A 16,183-nucleotide genomic window follows, 5' to 3' on the forward strand; every position below is an offset into this window, starting at 1 on the left:
TGGAGGAAATAAACTAAAGAAGGAGTTAGAAATATGTCCGTCAAATGTGGGGAAGACATTTAACAAGCAGGAATAACAAATGGGTGTGAAATAGGATGGAGAGCCTTTGTGCAAGATCACAGATTTACAAACAAAACCACACGGCTATGAGAAGTCAGGTTGTAAGTGCTGTTAAAACCTCAGGGACACAGATGAACACATGTCAACCTAAACATGCAGGGAGGGAGTGCTGTTAACTATCAACAAAGCTACATACTTCGATACCGCAGAGATCATACATTTTCTACATTGATTAACAGAAAGATCCAAAATTCAGTTCTGTGTATTGCTAGGAGCAGCAACCTTGGTTCCATAATTAAACCTAAAAAGTAGCAACTGCCAGATAGTTGAAAAACCCAAAATTCAACAAGTAAAAAAAATCATTATTTATAGCAAGTATTCATTAAATGTTTATTACCTGAATGACAAATAATTTCATCCAATAATTTTTAAATTGCTTAAAACTGTGAGAGTACGATTTCATATGATCTTATTCCTTCCATGCTCTACTTTCTAAAAGCTTGATATCTTTTTCTATTTCTCATCAAAAATTCTTACGCTCATAGTGAATAAACTGGTGACATTATAAAATTACTTTAGTTCAAATGAAAAGGTGTATTTCTGCTAGACATCTCACCCAGTTGCAAATTAATCTGAACTGGAACAAATAAAAATATGAATTAAATTTTTCTATCATTCTCTATAAACTTTTAGTTTATGTTAGGCTTCGTTTAGGAGATCAGATTTTATGTGAATCTTACTATTCATGAAGTTTTCTAACTATATAACAGAAGACTTAATATTCAAAACTGTTTATACTTTTATAAGTCAGGATGACAAGAACCTGGAACAGACTTTCTACACAAAAGGCCTGTTTCCAATGGGAATATACCATAGTTCTGATTTTATGCTCACATCACACAAAGATAGGCTGTTACTGGAGAGATGTTTGGTACAGATGGTATTTTTAATTCTCCATGTTTTGTCCAAAAATGTAGTCTTCATTTTAATCAAGAAGAGAAGCCTGGAATTTCTTCCATTTCAAACTCGTCTTTCCATTTTTGTAGGTCTTTTGCGTCATTTATCATCCATAACTTTGCAAAACACTTTAGCCTTTTCCTGGAGAGAAAATAAAATACAATTTATTTTATAAATGAAATTGTTGGGGTACAATACATTTCACTGAAAGCTATAAAAGGTCTACGACAGGGGCGCCTGGGTGGTGCAGTCGGTTAAGTATCTGACTCTTGGTTTCCACTTGGGTCAAGATTTCAGGGTTGTGAGATCGAGTCCCATGTTGGGCTCCATGCTAGGCGCAGAGTCTGCTTGAGATTCTCTCTCCCTCTGCCCCTCCTGCTTGCGTGCTCTCTCTTTCTCAAATAAATAAATCTTAAGAAAAAAAAAAAAGGTCTATGACGTTAGAACACCAGGCAGGGTTCTGTGGTCAGGAAGCTGTGCCAGCATCAGCCTTTGGGTGACGCTGTTATAATCAAGGACTGAGGTTGCAGATTGCCACTACTACCTCCAGGGAGGGGAGAACCCCGCTTGTTCCCGTCTAACTCAGGCCAGAGGCTGTGTGTGCTCACAGGATGAAAAGTAAAGCTGATTTAATATAGTAAAGCTAGCTAATGAAAGAGCAGAATGCCAACATAACACAGACATATTTTTTCCGTCGAAGACCAACCAGTTAAATGTTTAGGGTCTGGAGCCAGGGTGAATTCCAGCTACTGTTCCACCACTGACTAGTTATGGGACCCTGACCTCCTGGTCGATTTCCAACCCTCGCTTGGCCTCATTTTCCCCAATTATGATATGGGCAGAACGCCAGTCCCTGTATCTCACAAGGCTGTCATACAGATTGAGTTAATACATGTAAAGCAGTAAGAATAGTAACTGGCACCTGTCTATCTAGGTTGCTGCAAATGACTGCATAGACTTGTTTCTGTGCACAGTAGGCATTCAAGGAATACTAGCTGTTACCACAAACCCATAAATGTACTGGATTCCCTTTGGTTTCTTTGATCTTGCCAATGGAACTGATGTGACAGCACTTTCAGTAAAAAGGTAAAAATAATGAATATAGTGTCCTAATAAATAATCAGATTCTACCCCAATGCAACCTCTTTTGACAATTCTCTGTCTTGTCAAGATTACAGATTTCAAAATGTCACACAGTAGTTGGAAGAGTTAAAATATTACAACCTGTGAATTTTATTGCTCTTGCTATTATATAAGCTATATAGCAGCAATAATTATAAACTACCATATTTTATCTGCCATCTCACATATATAATATCCCTTTGCAGTAAAGTTTTATTCTAGTTTCTCTAGGGAAGAAGAAAAATAATAAGATAACAAAAGAGGATTTGAGTTTGTCCTTGGACTTTGCAGAGAACTAAGGGCTTATCTTTGAACTCTCATAATAAATAATTACTTTTCTAATTTGACATTGTAGAAATGATCCAAAAGAGAACGCCAACAGAGGAAGCTACATGTCATGCCATTTATTGTATTCCAGCACTTTGGACTTGGTCAACCACCATTTACCACTGCAAAGTATAGTGGCAAGGCAGAACCACAAGAGGGAAGAACGGAAGCTAGTTACACAACTGTGCTTCAGTATACAAGCTGGTAATTGTTTAACTAATAGTAGGTATTGCTATTTCAATATTTAAATTTGGTAATGATTTCCAGGACTAAAAATTTTTCTTGTAGTATGGTGACCAGCCAAGATTTTCCTGAGCCGATGGCAGACGCTTAACGACTGAGCCACCCAAGTGCCCCCAGCCAAGATTTTCTATTTCACTAACGATCTGTTCCCTCGTGGTCACATGGTTATCAGCCAAGGTGGTCATGTCTCGCCCCAGGCAGATCAGACTTTCCAGTAGTGCAGAGTGGGGCAAGAGATGGGTGAGGAGCTTATGTCCTTTTATCATATAATCTTGTATTTGGGGGGAAAGAGGCTGTAATTTATTATTTTTTAATAGGGTATTTTTCTAGGAATATCTTTCTTCCAAAGTATACCTCAGATATATATTAATATTAGTTAATATACTGACTACATACTGGCTGGATATCAAGGGTAAAAGATAGAATGCATTCACGTAAGCATTCTAAGTGACAGAGAGAAGGCAGTTTAAAGATTTATTTATTCATCTCTGAGAGAAAGAGCAAGAGAGAGTGGGGGAGGAGGGGCAGAGGGAGAGGAAGAGAGAGTCTTTAAGTAGACTCTTCACCGTGTGGAACCCGACAGGGGTCACAACCCTGAGATCATGACCTGAGCCGACACCAAGAGTCAGACATTTAACTTACTGTGCCACACAGGTACCCCAATAAAGCTGTTCTTTTTTTGTTTGTTTTCTTTTTAAAGTAGACTCCACGCCCAGTGTGGAGCCCAACATGGGGCTTGAATTCATGACCCTGAGATCAACACCTGAGCTGAGATCAAGGGTCGGACACCCAACCAACTGATCTACCCAGGTGCCCCGCAGGTAGTTTAGAATGAAAAATTTGTCACAAACAATCCACAAAAGAAGTGACAGGGGGATACTGACTACAATTACATAGTTATATAATACTATTATTTTCATTCATGTCCTGACAGAATTCTTATTTTCTGAATGCATATATGAATAAAGGAAGTACTCTAAAGGTTTTAAATGTCATGGTTTCTTTTAGTAATTTGTTATATAACTGAATGCTTTAAGCAAATAATGTGTTGGCACACAGTAAGGAGTTAACTTAGTTCTTTAGAAAAATGACTGAAAAACCAATTTAGCAACTTAACAGATAAAGATCTGAGTAGAGAAGGCGGACTGAATTCACATGAGCTTTTCAAAGATCTGTTTTCATTTTAATTATGTGTTTCAGAATATTTAAAGAAATGCTTAAAGGTAAATCTGACGTTCATTTACAGGACACTCCTCTTCCTTGGACAACTTGGAAGGTTTCATTATAAACCAAAAAATGCAACACAATCATTCTGACCTCTTGATATTTACTAATCCTTCTAACTCTTTTGACTTGCTAGCTGCTTTCTTTAAAATTTCTCCAGGAACATCTGCTAATTTAGCCACATTTAGTCCATAACTCCTTGCTGCAATTCCTCTGGTTATTTGATAAAGAAAAGTGACAAAATCAGGAACTTGTTCTTCACCTACAAAATTTAAAAAAATTAATAAATAAATAAATAAAAAAGAGGAGATAAAGGAAACCGTGCCTGAAAGTTCAAAGTAGAAGATTAAATAAGACATAAATTCTTACAACTTCACGCAATTAAAATTTACAATCTGAAAAAGAAACACATTGTTCCTAATCACCTCTTAGTTCCATTTATCAATTGTACATTACCTACGAAAAGGGAAAATACTGTTTTGAAAATTCTCTTGCATTTAGGATCTTGTAGCTCACCTAAAAGGGTCTTTTTGTTTTTTTAAGATTTTGTTTTTAAGTAATCTCTACACCCAGCGTGGGGTTCAAACTTACAACCCTGAGATCAAGAGTCGCACGCTCCACTGACTGAGCCAGTCACACGCCCCCAAGCTACAAGAGTTTTTAACAATGACTCGGTGCAAGGTAAAGATTTGTTTTACGCTGCTTGCTAAAAAATTTCAACTGAACTGCTATGATCAGAAAGGGAATGATTCTGATACACAGTACAATATAATTTTTTCTGTAAAAACAGACTAAAAAAGTGTTATTTCAGTGAATGTACTCACTGAACCAGTCTTGTATGTAATATACTCTGTAAAGTAACACACCATAAGAGAGGTTTCTAAGAATGCTAAAAACAAAAAAACAGCAAAAAAATGCTTAAGGAAATATAACATGTTGCACAGTTTAAATAACAAGATTGAGAAATTCCAGTTTATTAAATATACTGGGTTAACTAAGGGTTATATATATTAAAGTGGATGCTGTTCAGTTCAACCTAGCTCCCATTTAGGACTAAAGGGTTTATTGCCTTAGCTGTCAGGAAGGCTGTCTATCCACAATCCTCAGCTGTATCCCCTCTTTGGGAGTCACCTCAGCTTAAGAAGAGAACTGCTTCATTTGAGGTCATGTCTTGTCTTGGGCAGCCTGCACCGTAACCGGTTGCTACGGGAGTTGGTAGGCAGCTTCTGAGATGGCCACCAAAGATCCCTGCCTACTGGTGTTCATGCCCTTGTGTCATTCTCTGCCCCTGAGTGTGGGCAGGACCCAGTGACTTGCTTCTAACAAATAAAATATGGCAAAAATGATGTGTGGTCACTTCTGAGATTAGATTACAAAACACTGTGGCTTCTGCCCTGGGCACTTTCATTTTGCTTACTTGCTCTGAAGGAAGCCAGTTGCCATACTGTGGGCTGTCTTATGAGGAAGCCCACATGGAAAGAAACTGATGTCTCTGGCTAACAGCCACATGAGTGAACTTGGAAGTAGACATTCTAAAGCTTGCCAGCACCCATGTAAGAGGTCTGGGAAGTAAATTCCCCCAGTGAAACCGTGAAGTGACAACTGACCTACCTAACCTTGACTGTAGCCTTGGGAGAAACCATGAGGTAAAAGTGGCCATCTAAGCTGCCCCCGGATTCCTGACCCAGAGAAATGATAAGATGATAAATGTTTGTTGTTTTAAGCTATGTTTGGGGGTAATCTATTATGCAACAACAGCTAACTAATAAAGGGTATACAGGGCCATGCTCCCTCACCCCAAGTTGAGGTAACTCTGAAAGACCAAGCACATCTGAGAGCTCTCTGTAGGGTTGGCTGAAGTCTTATGACCACAACACAGCCCCATCCTACCCAGGCCTGCCCTCAGGTGTTGATCATGAGAGCAATCCCAGTCAACACTTGGCACAAAAATCTCGGACTCTGCTTCCTGGGGAACCCAGACTACCATACAAATACACACACATGAACTAAAAACTTCCAAAGAACTGGGATATAATGAAGCACAATAATAGAAAGACAAAGCTGCATACTGTTTAATCTTTGATAAAACTAAAGCACTTCAGGATTCTGCAGCTTTTATTATGAAACTCAATCTAATTACACTGAGTTGCAAAAATGCCCAAAATGAACCAGATTTTTAATTATTTCTGAGATCCCAATAAACGTATTATAAGTTTATCAAGAGCTTTTTCTCATACATTATGTCACTTGATACATGTGTATGCTTTATTCTTTTATCAGATAAAAACAAAAAGCATAACTGAGAAAAAGGATAATGGAATTTTCTTTAACCTCTTCTAAGAATTCAACATCTTTCTAAGGTTGGGTGATGGACATGGGAGGGGGAAAGAATGCTGGCACTCTCAGGAATACAGAGTAAAACTCACATTACAAAGCAGTAACAATCCCGCAAAAATTCTCACCAAAATATTAGCCAATAGGAAATAACAGTACATTAAAAGGATTATTCACCACAACCAAGTGGGATTTATCCCTGGGCTGCAAGGTTGGTTCAACATCCGCAAATCAATCAATGTGATACAATACATTAATAAAAGAAAGAACAAGAACCATATGATCCTCTCAACAGATGCAGAAAGAGCATTTGACAAAGTACAGCATCCTTTCTTGATCAAAACTCTTCAGAGTGTAGGGATAGAAGGTACATACCTCAATATCATAAAAGCCATTTATGAAAAACCCACAGTGAATATCATTCTCAATGGGGAAAAACTGAGAGCTTTCCCCCTAAGGTCAGGAATGCGGCAGGGATGTCCACTATCACCGCTGCTATTCAACATAGTATTAGAAGTCCTAGCCACAGCAATCAGACAACAAAAAAGAAATAAAAGGCATCCGAATAGGCAAAGAAGAAGTCAAACTCTCACTCTTTGCAGATGATATGATACTTTATGTGGAAAACCCAAAAGACTCCACCCCAAAACTGCTAGAACTCATACAGGAATTCAGTCAAGTGGCAGGATATAAAATCAATGCACAGAAATCAGTGGTATTCCTATACACCAACAACAAGACAGAAGAAAGAGAAATTAAGGAGTCGATCCCATTTACAATCGCACCCAAAACCATAAGATACCTAGGAATAAATCTAACCAAAGAGGCAAAGGATCTGTACTCAGAAAACTATAAAATACTCATGAAAGAAATTGAGGAAGATACAAAGAAATGGAAAAACGTTCCATGCTCATGGATTGGAAGAACAAATATTGTGAAGATGTCAATGCTACCTAGAGCAATCTACACATTCAATGCAATCCCTGTCAAAATACCATCAACTTTTTTCAAAGAAATGGAACAAATAATCCTAAAATTTGTATGGAACCAGAAAAGACCCCAAATAGCCAGAGGAATGTTGAAAAAGAAAAGCAAAGCTGGTGGCATCACAATTCCAGACTTCCAGCTCTATTACAAAGCTGTCATCATCAAGACAGTATGGTACTGGCACAAAAACAGACACATAGCTCAATGGAACAGAATAGAGAGCCCAGAAATGGACCCTCCACTCTATGGTCAACTAATCTTCGACAAGGCAGGAAAGAATGTCCAATGGGAAAAAGACAGTCTCTTCAACAAATGGTGTTGGGAAAATTGGACAGCCACATGCAGAAGAATGAAACTGGATAAAATCCTTATACCACACACAAAAATAGACTCAAAATGGTTGAAAGACCTAAATGTGAGATAGGAGTCCATCAAAATCCTAGAGGAGAACACAGGCAGCAACCTCTTCGACCTCAGCCGCAGCAACTTCTTCCTAGAAACATTGACAGAGGCAAGGGAAGCAAGGGCAAAAATGAACTACTGGGACTTCATCAAGATAAAAAGCTTCTGCACAGCAGAAGAAACAGTCAACAAAACCAAAAGACAACCTAAAGAATGGGAGAAGATATTTGCAAATGACATATCAGATAAAAGGCTAGTATCCAAAATTTATAAAGAACTTATTAACCTCAACACCCAAAGAACAAATGATCCAATCAAGAAATGGGCAGAAGACATGAACAGACATTTTTCCAAAGAAGACATCCAAATGGCCAACAGACACATGAAAAAGTGCTCAGCGTCGCTTGGCATCAGGGAAATCCAAATAAAAACCTCCGTGAGATACCACCTCACACCAGTCAGAATGGCTAAAATTAACAAGTCAGGAAACAACAGATGTTGGCGGGGATGCAGAGAAAGTGGAACCCTCCTACACTGTTGGTGGGAATGCAAGCTGGTGCAACCACTCTGGAAAACAGTATGGAGGTTCTTCAAAAAGTTGAAAATAGAGCTACCATACGACCCAGCAATTGCACTACTGGGTATTTACCCCAAAGATACAAATGTAGTGATCCGAAGGGGTATGTGCACCCCGGTGTTTATAGCAGCAATGTCCACAATAGCCAAACTATGGAAAGAGCCAAGATGTCCATCGACAGATGAATGGATAAAGAAGATGTGGTATATATATACAATGGAATATTATGCAGCCATCAAAAGGAATGAAACTTTGCCATTTGCAACGACGTGGATGGAACTGGAGGGTACTATGCTGAGCGAAATAAGTCAATCAGAGAAAGACATGTATCATATGACCTCACTGATATGAGGAATTCTTAATCTCAGAAAACAAACTGAGGGTTGCTGGATTGGTAGGGGGTGGGAGGGATGGGGTGGCTGGGTGATAGACATTGGGGAGGGTATGTGCTATGGTGAGCGCTGTGAATTGTGTAAAACTGTTGAATCACAGACCTGTACCTCTGAAACCAATAATACATTATATGTTAAAAAAAAAAAAGAAGAAGATCGTAGGAAGGGAAAAATGAAGGGGGGGAAATCGGAGGGGGAGACAACCCATGAGAGACTATGGACTCTGAGAAACAAACTGAGGGTTCCAGAGGGGATGGGGTGGGGGGATGGGTTAGCCTGGTAATGGGTATTAAAGAGGGCATGTACTGCATGGAACACTGGGTGTTATACGCAAACAATGAATCATGGAACACTACATCAAAAACTAATGATGTAATGTATGGTGATTAACATAACATAATAAAATAAAATTAAAAACAAAAAAACAAAGCACTAATAATCCCTTTGCCTCCAAATAAAACTCCAGAAACATAAAGAACAGGTGAGGAGGTGGGTGGAAGGAGACCAGGAAAGAAGCGTGGAGAAAGCAGTGCCTGCTAACTTGGATAATTTTGTTGTTACTCTCTGATGCTCACGTGACCAAAAGTGAAGTGAACAGCAGTAGGCAATCAAAAGGGCAAACTCTTCCCATTCTTAAGACAAAAAAACCAGTCTTTTATCACTTCACCTGGCTTGATTCTAACTGATGTACCTACATCTAGCCTCTCTTCTATGATCTAGCCTCCATGCTGGTCTTTCTAAAAACACTTCATTCATCCATCTGTCCGTTCATCATCCATCCATCCATCCATCCATCCTTCCTTCTATCCTTTTCTGGAAGCCCTCTAATGCCACAAAACTCCCTTAGTTAAAATTCGCTTTGCTGGTGGCTTTTTTTTTTTGCTTTATATACATATTATATATTACATATATAATATATAATATATATAATACAGTACGTATACATATACATAGCTATAAAATGCTTCTTATATATAATATAGTTATAAAATATATCTATATATTTTATAGCTATATATTATATTGCTATGAGTAACTTAACATACCTCAGTACGAACAATTGGTCAATTTGTCGTCATATCCTAGTCTCCACTGTAGTACTAATTATGGTAGTTCTTTTTTTTAATTAATTAATTAATTAATTTTTTTTGCTGTAGTGTTCCACGATTCCTTGTTTGCGTATAACACCCAGTGCTCCATTCAATACGTGCCCTCTTTAATACCCATCACCAGGCTAACCCATCCCCCACCCCCCTCCCCTCTAGAACCCTCAGTTTGTTTCTCAGAGTCCATAGTCTCTCATGGGTCGTCTCCCCCTCCAATTTCCCCCCATTCATTTTTCCCTTCCTACTATCTTCTTCTCCTTTTTTTTTTAACATATAATGTATTATTTGTTTCAGAGGTACAGGTCTGTGATTCAACAGTCTTACACAATTCACAGCGCTCACCATAGCACATACCCTCCCCAATGTCTATCACCCAGCCACCTCGTCCATCCCACCCTCCACCACTCCAGCAACCCTCAGTTTGTTTCCTGAGATTAAGAATTCCTCATATCAGTGAGATCATATGATACATGTAATTATGGTAGTTCTCACACCATCGAGGTAAATATTGTGCGATTCTTCCGTAATCACATTAGGGTTTTTTTTTTTTTTTAAGATTTATTTATTTGAGAGAGAGAGAGAGTGCGAGCATGAGCAGGGGGAGGGGCAAAGGAAGAGAAAGAATCTCAAGCAGACTCACCACTGAGCGCAGAGCCTGACATGGGGCTCGATCCCACCACCCATGAGATCGTGACCTGGTCGGACCCTCAACTGACTGAGCCACCCAGGCGTCCCCTCACGTTAGGGAGCTTTTAGAGTTATGTTCTACATCAGGACTGTCCTTCACCCCTCTCAGAGGGGAGAAAGGGAGAGATTGTGAGTGGGTGTGTGATGGAAATGTGGTGGCAGACAGAGCCAGATAGGAGAGAAGGTAGTAAATAAAAGTTCTTGGTGAGGACTTTACTTATAAGCTGTAACCATTTCCTAGATGGATATTACTGAAAAATTAATCTGACACTGCTTAGAGTCAGAGAAATTAATAATTCATGTTTCTGCTTGTTACAGGGGAACTTATCAAAATTTGTTTGAAAGCCAAACTTCTGTAGGCAGTTATTAAAGAAGTATGTGCTGATCAAATAGTCTCTGAAGTCACTTTTGGGACTGATTCATAACATTTTCAGAGGTGGATGAGGTTAGGTAACTTGTCCAAGATTTTATAGACTGGAATAGATTAAAGTACATGTTTCTTACTGCTAGTCCGCTGCTTTATCTACCTTGCCATGAGAAATAACAGAGTATCTTAAAAGCCACCCAAAAGGTCTTTGGGGCCCTTGATTGATGACCTATGAGGTGGCCTCTAATTCAGACAGCAGAGGAGTTAGGTTAGAGGTGATGGATGAGACACAGATGTCGCTGGAACAACACTGGAAGTAAGCAGACAATGCACCGATGCTTCAGAATTCTGAGTGAAAATTTTTTTTTTTTTTTTTAAAGATTTTATTTATTTATTTGACAGAGAGAAAGATAGCGAGAGCAGGAACACAAGCAGGGGAAGTGGGAGTGGGAGAGGGAGAAGCAGGCTTCCTGCCGAGCAGGGAGCCCGATGTGGGACTCGATCCCAGGACCCTGGGATCATGACCTGAGCCGAAGGCAGATGCTTAACGACTGAGCCACCCAGGCGCCCGTGAAAATTATTTTTGACCTAAAATTCTAGCCCAGCAAAATTATAAATCAAGTATGAAGGTATATTGGAGACATTTTCATTCCTGCAAAACCTCAAAACTTTTAACTCCTTTAGTTGATATTATTAGTAGCCTATCCAAAATCTTTTCCAACCTTAAGAAAACCCTGATTTTATAATATGGAATTAACTCCCTGACCATTTAACTGAGGAGATAATGTCCTCATACCAAGCTCCAAAAGTGGATCCTGATTAATCTAGGCTGATCAAATTCATCCCTGTCATTGTCACTTCTGGCAAGTGGCTTAAGAGTGAGCATGTGATTCAATTCTGAAAAGGAGAGGGGACAATGATGAGATGCTAGTGAGCATCTGGGCTCCAAAGAAAGAGTCACAGGAAATGCTGGTCCCTTGGGACACTGTCAATTCTGGCTCTGATGCAAGAAAAAGCTGCAGCCGCCCTGTCACTAGCCTGATGATGCAGGAAGACAGGAAGACAGAGCTGAAGCCCACTCTTCCTCTGAGGTCCCTGTAATGTGAGATTATTTCCATTCTCACTGTTGGCACCCCTGTGAATTGCAGTGTCCGGTCACCTGCAATCAAAAGCACAGAGGGCGGGATGAGAGAATTCTTAGGATGATGGTGAAGGCAGGTGTCAGGACAACAACTGTGCAGCAGGCCTAAGGAGCGACCAGTGCCAACGCGCAGGACAAAGGGCTCCAGGAGGAACGATTCCAACAAAGAGAAGTGGAACCAACAGTTCAATCACGTGGAAACATGTCTAGAAAGGTGTTTTACAAAGCTGCTGGAGGGTACAGGGAGAGTCAGATATAGACTCAAATAAAAGAATGGAATGAAAACAAGGCAATTACTGCTTTCAAAAACACAAAAAACAAAAAAGTTGCGAAAGAAAGAAAATGCACTTGTCCTCATACCTGGTTCATGATTAAGCAAGAGCTACTGGCAATAACAGTGAAAACTATGACGAGGAATGAGGCAGAAAGAACCTGGAATGAGTACACTGGGAGGTTAAAGCGGGAAAGGCTGAAGACTCCCATCCAGCTCAATGAGAAGCTGGACAGTATTGTGTCAAGACGATGAACCAAGAGATGGGCAGATAAGCGTCTTATTTAGAGATACAGAAGAAAGCAATGAAAGAGTTGAAAGTAGCTGCCTTGGGACTGGATGGGGAGGGGCCATGGAGGGAAGGGACAGAAGCAGGGGTCTATGGCCTGTTAGCACGAGCCTTTTAGCATCATTTACTGTTGAAAATTATGTTCATGAATATAAATTTCAATCAATAAGATAAAATGCCAGAACCCTTACAGGTTGGTAGTCAGTTCACATAAATGCTTATCAATGACCCTTCCCTGCTGGTGAACTCTTGTTTATCCCACTGGATTTTAGCTTATAAATTCCTCCTGTCACTTTGGATGCAGATTAATAGACATGAAACTGCTTCCATGAGAGAATTTATGATGTGTTTTTCAAGACTTCATGGTGGTGAAAGGCAAGGATTGCCTAACATTACATTTATCTCAGGTCCAGGGCTTTGTTTTATTTGGGCCAGTCGCCTGATTTCTTTTTCAGGTCCATCTTTATTACTTTTCCAAAATAAAATTTGGACTCTGGAGTGTCTTGGGTAATGGATTTTCCATTGTAACACACCAACTGTGTAAACCATCACTGGCCCACAGGTTGGGAGCTTAAAAAAATTACTACTGAACAGGAAAATAAAATTATACTAAAATTGACTATATTACTTACAGCACTTGAATTTATTTCTGTTGGCTAATGATGTTCTTTTTCACGAAATGTCTCATTCCTCTGACAGTGGTGCAGGGTGGGAAGGCTAGGAAAAATAGTGTAGATCCCACATACCAGTTCTAGCAGAGTAGGATAGAACCTGCAAGCAGATTCTATGATTCTAGGCTCAGCTCAGCCCCCACCCAGGTAGCCCACATGGGCAAGCCACTTGACCTGACATTCAGTTTCCTTGTCAAGTTAAGATAAAACATATGTCCAGTATTGAATACTGGGGATGAGATTTCGGGAAATACATCAGACATTTTTAAAGATGACTAATATACTTGACTGTTAGGGCATCTTTCCTGAGATGAATCTAAGAGTAAAACCTACACGTCCCCCCTGACCCCATCTTCTTCTTGTAGAAAAATGAGGTAAAGAAAGACCAGAGAAGCACTCAGAGATGGCAAAGATAAATGTAAATTCTACTTGACCCTAAGCTTAGAGAAAATGAATTCAGACAAATGTCATTTAAAATCAACATTCACAGCTTTTATTTTTAATAAGCAAGAAGTTCATGTATTCATGAATTTTGAGTTATCAAACATGAAAACCAACAACAGTCTAGTTGTACTTACTGCAAGCGTATTTCATACCTGGATCCTTTTTGCTTTCATCCTCATTGACCAAGAATCCCATGTGATAATTTCCCACCTGTTGTAAGTAACTTTTTTCTAATTCACAAACTGGTGGATAATGGGTGACAAACAGGGTTAAGGATTTCACCTAAAGCAGTAAGACATGACAAACGTTACTTTATTTTTATATTTATTTATTTATTTTTAAAGATTTTATTTATTTGTCAGAGACAGAGACAGAGAGAGAGAGAGTGCACAAGCAGGGCAAGTGGGAGAGGGAGAAGCAGGCTTCCGGCAGAGCAGGGAGCCCGATGTGGGACTCGATCCCAGGACCCTGGGGTCACGACCCGAGCCGAAGGCAGACGCTTAACTGACTGAGCCACTCAGGTGTCCCCGTTATTTTATTTTATTTTATTTTTTTTTTTTTTAAAGATTTTATTTATTTATTTGACAGAGAGAGACACAGTGAGAGAGGGAACACAAGCAGGGGGAGTGGGAGAAGGAGAAGCAGGCTTCCCGCTGAGCAGGGAGCCCGATGTGGGGCTCGATCCCAGGACCCTGGGATCATGACCTGAGCCGAAGGCAGACGCTTAACGACTGAGCCACCCAGGCGCCCCCCCGTTATTTTATTTTTAAATTTTACTTTATCAATTTGGCCCATTATTGGGGATGCTAAATTTGCTTATTTGGTTTAAGTGAGTGCCCAGAAGATTTCTCTACTATACCAACACCTATCTCCTTTGTAATTAATAACTTGTGGAGTAATACTTTGAGATTGTGTGAATATCCTTTTTTCCAACAATCTTTCATCTCAAAGTTTTGCCATCTATGGATCATCATTGCCTGGTGATATGGTGACTAGTAAATGCTGATTTAAAAAACTTCTCTTGGTATTTATTAGTTGGCATTCGGTAAAGAAGAGCTTTCTTTTCTCCCCACCCTACCACCACCATTTTAAAATTTATTTTTGTTTTGTTAGTATTAATATGCATTTACAGATTCTTTAATAAGCATTATTTTAAAGCACACATTATTATGTATTCTAGAAATCCCTAATTTCTTAAATCTTAAAAGAAGCTAACACCAAATCTTGGTCTAAAAATTAGCAGAAGGGGTGCCTGGGTGGCTCAGTCAGTTAAGCAGCTGACTCCTGATTTCAACTCAGGTCATGATCTCGGGGTCCTGGGATCAAGCCCTGCATTGAGATCCATGCTCAGCAGGGAGTCTGCTTGAGGAATCTCTCTCTGCCCCTCCCCCCCACCACCGCTCGCACATTCTTTCTCAAATAAATAAATCTTAAAAAAAAAAAGATAAAAATCAGCAGAAGGGGATAATTAAATCAAAGAACTTCAGTTTTGATTCATCTGCCATTCACCTCATTAAAAGTCAGAACATGTGCCTTCTCTTGTATAACAATTACAATAAACCTATTAAGGCAGGATTTCTTTGATGAGCTGCTCTTAAAATCTGCCCTGAAGTATCTTTGGACCAGCTGTCTCTGGGATGCCCCTTCCCTGAGCTGACAGGCATTTCTTGCCAGAAGACCTAAGGGTTTGGGTCACAACACTGCTCTCCTCAAAACCATTTTCAGCTTGCAGCTGCAACACAGAGCCTCCCCATTCCTCCTCTCTGCTCTCTCTTTCCTATTCCAGCAATCAAAAGACACCATGAAAATACAGATTTTCATCCATAAAAAGGGTAGAGATTCTTTGCTCCTGAAGAATCTTCTTCAATGACTTACCTCTAACATAAATTTTATCTTAAAATAACACTTTCTTCATTAACATTTAAAACATCAAAAAACTGCTATAGAAGCAATGAGAACAGAAGTGACAAATTTAATTCTGTCATAATTTGTTCCTGAGGGTTCTTAGAGGAATCTTTAAAATATCGCCGAACTGCTTTTGGCAGTCAGCCTCCAACATGGCCCCAAAGTTCTTTACCTCCCAATGTTCGTGCTCTTGAGCAGCCTCTTCCCATAATGAATCAAGGCTGGCCCTTGTGCTCAACAGAGTATGATGGTAGTGACAGTGTGTGGCTTGTGAAGCTAGGTCATAAAATGCAGAAAATAATTTGGCCTCTTGGAATGCTTCTTCTGGGGGAAGCCAGAAGCCACTCAATATTCAAACAGCTCTATGGAGAGGTTCACAGGGAAAGGAAGTGAGAGCCCTGGCCAACCACCAGCACTGATGTGCCCCAGCGAGTGAGCTGCATTGGAAAGGGTCCTCCAGCCCCAGTCAGGCCTTCAGATGAAGGCAGCTCTGGCTGACAACTTGACTGCAACCTCAGGAGAGAGCCTGAGTCAAAATCACTCAGCTAAGGTGCTCCCAAATTCCTTAACTCCAGACACCATGAGAGATACAACAGATGATTATTGTTGTTTTAAGCCACTTAGTCTTGGGGTCATTTGTTATGCAGTCAGAGTAACTGATATGCAGCTCTAGAGTA

The 16,183-nt window shown here is 39.8% G+C and overlaps 1 protein-coding gene across 3 annotated transcripts in view; it reads right to left on the reverse strand.

Annotated features, from left to right (window-relative positions):
* Positions 1 to 425: 425 nt before the first annotated feature.
* Positions 426 to 16,183, reverse strand: part of MSH3 (mutS homolog 3) — a 177,479-nt gene continuing 161,721 nt past the window's right edge. For 2 of the 3 annotated variants that reach the window (XM_032404094.1, XM_032404092.1), the window contains exons 22-24: positions 13,754 to 13,883; positions 4,027 to 4,195; positions 426 to 1,158 (exon numbers count right to left, since the gene is read on the reverse strand). In XM_032404094.1, the coding sequence (XP_032259985.1) occupies positions 1,050 to 1,158; positions 4,027 to 4,195; positions 13,754 to 13,883 (408 nt within the window). In that variant the 3' untranslated portion in view covers positions 426 to 1,049. The remainder of the gene's footprint in view (positions 1,159 to 4,026; positions 4,196 to 13,753; positions 13,884 to 16,183) is intronic. The other variant, XM_032404093.1, reaches the window with a different exon arrangement.

Source organism: Phoca vitulina, unplaced genomic scaffold, assembly GCF_004348235.1.
Source record: "Phoca vitulina isolate PV1807 unplaced genomic scaffold, GSC_HSeal_1.0 scaffold6, whole genome shotgun sequence".
NCBI classification, from domain to species: domain Eukaryota; kingdom Metazoa; phylum Chordata; class Mammalia; order Carnivora; family Phocidae; genus Phoca; species Phoca vitulina.